The 3244-nt window shown below is 43.6% G+C and overlaps 1 protein-coding gene across 1 annotated transcript; it reads right to left on the bottom strand.

Annotated features, from left to right (window-relative positions):
• Positions 1 to 338: 338 nt before the first annotated feature.
• LOC135208345 (myosin-11-like) lies at positions 339 to 3020 on the bottom strand. The gene has a single exon (XM_064240447.1). The coding sequence runs from the start codon at positions 3018 to 3020 to the stop codon at positions 339 to 341; it is 2682 nt and encodes an 893-aa protein (XP_064096517.1).
• Positions 3021 to 3244: the final 224 nt, after the last annotated feature.

Raw genomic sequence — 3244 nt, 5'->3', positions numbered from 1 at the left:
GCTCCAGTCTTTGGAGGTTTGCTGCAGATTTCAGCCTCAGCTTTTGATGTAATTCGTCTCGTCCTTTTGAGAGCTGGTCCTCCTGCCTCCTAACAGCTGTTGGCTCTCGTCCTCCTGAGAGCTGGTCCTCCTGCCTCCTAACAGCTGGTCCTCCTACCTCCTGACAGCTGTTGGCTCTCGTCCTTCTGAGAGCTGGTCCTCCTGCCTCCAAACAGTTTTTTGCTTTCATCTTCCTGAGAGCTGGTCCTCCTGCTTCCTAATAGCTGCTGGCTCTCGTCCTCCTGAAAGCTGATCTTCTGGCCTTTGAACAGCCGTTGACTTTAGCCAGTGAGATCTCCTCAGTCTGACGAGTTTGGGCAGACTCGCCATCCGTTAACCTCCACTTCGTCGGAGTCTCTTGCATGTCTCATCAGTTGTAATTTCTCCTTCAGGAGCAACTGATGCCTGTCTGAAGCCTCTAAGAACTTGTCTAGGCAATCTTCCACATCCTCACAATGATTTGTGTAGTCCTTCACAAACCATTCTTTAAAATAGGCCACGTCTTTCATATAATCTGCATTCTCGGTTTCTAGTTTTTTAATATGGAGGGCCATCGCATCCTTTTCATTCCTTATTTTATTGGAGACTGTCAATTCTTCGGTAAGCTGTCTCCTAAGAATCTGAATTTCCTCTGAAAATGACCTGATCTCTTTCTCCTTCTCCATTCTGTTCTCGTCCATTTTTCTTTTGAGGTTTTTGACTTCTTCTTCCAGGACCTTGTTACGTTCTTCAAACTTTATAAAAAGTCCCTTTTTTCGACTGAGGTCCTTCAAGATGACCTTTAGCTCCGAGTTCTCCTTCCTGACCGTGTGGGCAGTTTTTTCCCATTCCTGGAAATCGGCCTCACGCTGTCGTCTCTCCTCTTCCATCTCCAGGACCTTCTTCCTCAAACTTTGGATTTGATCAGCTTGTTTGTTTATGATCCGCTGCAGTTCAGCGGCATCAGAAGGCTCCTGTTCTTTCTTTTCATCAGACATTTCGTTCAGTCTCATAACCTCCTCGGTTAATCTCTTAACCTGTCCTTCCAGTAGGCTTTCCCGCCTTCTGTTTTCCTGTAAGACTGATTTTAACTTGCCATTCTCTTCTGAAAGGCTTTTCATCTCTGCCCTCATGTTGTCTTTCTCTGTCTCAATTTCTTTGATTTCCTCTTGAAAGTCTTTTGCATCTTCTGCCAACTCATTTATTTGGACAGTTTTTTCAATCGATAGTTGATCATTATCGTCCCTCTTATCTGTATCTTTCTCATCAAAATCTCCTACTTCTTCATTCGATTCGTTAATTTGCCATTCCATCTCATATTTGACTCTCAATTCGTGAGTCAAATGCAGATGGTCCATTCGTTCCTTCTTTCCTTGAACCTCCTCGCTCATCTCTGGTTTAAAGTTTTCCAGGTCAGATTCAGCATTATATATGAGGCCTTGTGATTCAGAAACCTCTTTGTCAACTAACTGTAAGAAATGGTGGTCTTCCTTTTGTTTTTCCTCATCCTTTGTTTTCTCATTACCTGGGCCACCTTCATTGTGCTTTGCCTGCTCGTCCTCTTTTTCTCCTGGTAAATTCTCCTGCAAATGGGTTATTTTCTCTTCTGCCACAAGAATTTCCACTCCATCTATGCTGCTATTTGCATCAGGCTGACCTATTTTAGTTTTCAGTGCCTCCTTCATTGCCTTACGTCTTTCCTCCAGCAGTTTCTTTCGGGCCTCGTCTCTTGACTTTTGTTCCTGAGAGGAACTCTTCATAGCCTTTTTCATAACTTTCATTGGTTTCTTCTTCTCGTGGCCTTTGGTGACATTATTAATGGTCTGTGTAATTAGGTCCTCTTTCCAACCATTAGTTTTAAGAACACTGACCTCTTTGAAAAGGTCGTGTACATTTTTCACCTGGATGGACACCATGTCCCAAAAGCCTTCTAGATCTGCAGCCAATATAGTGGGTTCTTCACCTTTGGGCCCATCAATGTTTTGTTGACACAGGCCTCTAAACTGTTCGACCTTCTGAGCGATGAGGAGGCGGGCTTTCCCTGTAGCTGCAAGGACCTTTCCTTGTACCTCCTCGCTCATCTGTGGTCTGAAAGTTTCCAGATCAGATTCTGCGCTGTTTATTATTTGTTCTAAGTCAGTGACTTCCTTATCCACTATTCTTATGAAATATTTGCCATCTTTTTCCTGTTCTTCCTCTCCTGTCTTCATTTTCATAAGATCCTTGCTTTCGTTGAGAGGAAATTCAAGAGCGCCTTCCAACTTAGATGTCTTCTTTTCCATTTCCTCTGCAGTTTTTACTTTGTCAGCCTCACATTCATTTAGGCGATCTTGGAGTGACTTTCGTTCCTCTTCAAGATTTTTCACTCTCTTGTACAGTTCTTCAATGCACTGCCTGTCATTCATCAAAGCTGAATTCTTTGCAGTAACGAGGCCGTTCAAATAACATATATCCTCTTCCTGTTTAATAATTAAGTCTTCGGTTTTGTTATTAATCTTCTTTAGAACTCTATTTTCCTTCTTCAAAGCTTGAACGGTATCTTCCGCTTCTTGTATGTTCCTTCCAGCCTCCTGTGTTAGATCAAGAATCTCTTCAGCCAGGGAATTTTTTTCATTGGACAAATCCTTTTCCAGATCTTGGATCCTCTGCAGGAGAGCATCCTCTTTTCTCGCCATCTGGGCCTTCTCCTCGAGGAGGTCGCTGTTCTTCTCTTGGGCCTCGTCCAGTTCCTTGGCCTCGTCCAGTTCCTTTTCCAAATGAAGATCATTATCCTGCAAGACTTCTAGCTCACATCGAATCCTGAGTTCCGAGTTAACTGCCGTCTCGCAGGCCAATTTTTCATCCTGATGTTTCAAGAATAATATGAATAACAATCCGCAAAGTCCTCCCAACAGTCCAGCATACAAGTTATCCCGAAGGATACCGCCGAACGACCAAGAAGGAAGGACTTCCTCCGATATAACCAACAAATCTTCAGGTCCCTCTGCAGGGACCTGGGCCATCTCAACGTTCTTCAGTCCTTCAAACAGTTCAACAAAACAGTTTTCCCGAAGGAAACTGCCAAAAGACCAACAAAGGACCACTTGCAATATAAACAATAAATCCACAGCTCCCTTTGCAGGGAGTTGGGCCATCAAAAAGATTAAAAGTCCTCCTACCAGTCCAGCAAAACAGTTTCCATGAAGGAAACCGCCAAAAGACAAGCAAAGGACCAACAATATAATGA

Source organism: Macrobrachium nipponense, chromosome 35, assembly GCF_015104395.2.
Source record: "Macrobrachium nipponense isolate FS-2020 chromosome 35, ASM1510439v2, whole genome shotgun sequence".
Lineage (NCBI taxonomy): Eukaryota > Metazoa > Arthropoda > Malacostraca > Decapoda > Palaemonidae > Macrobrachium > Macrobrachium nipponense.
The sequence above is the reverse complement of the archived record's forward strand: the minus strand, read 5'-3'. Positions and strand labels throughout refer to the sequence as shown.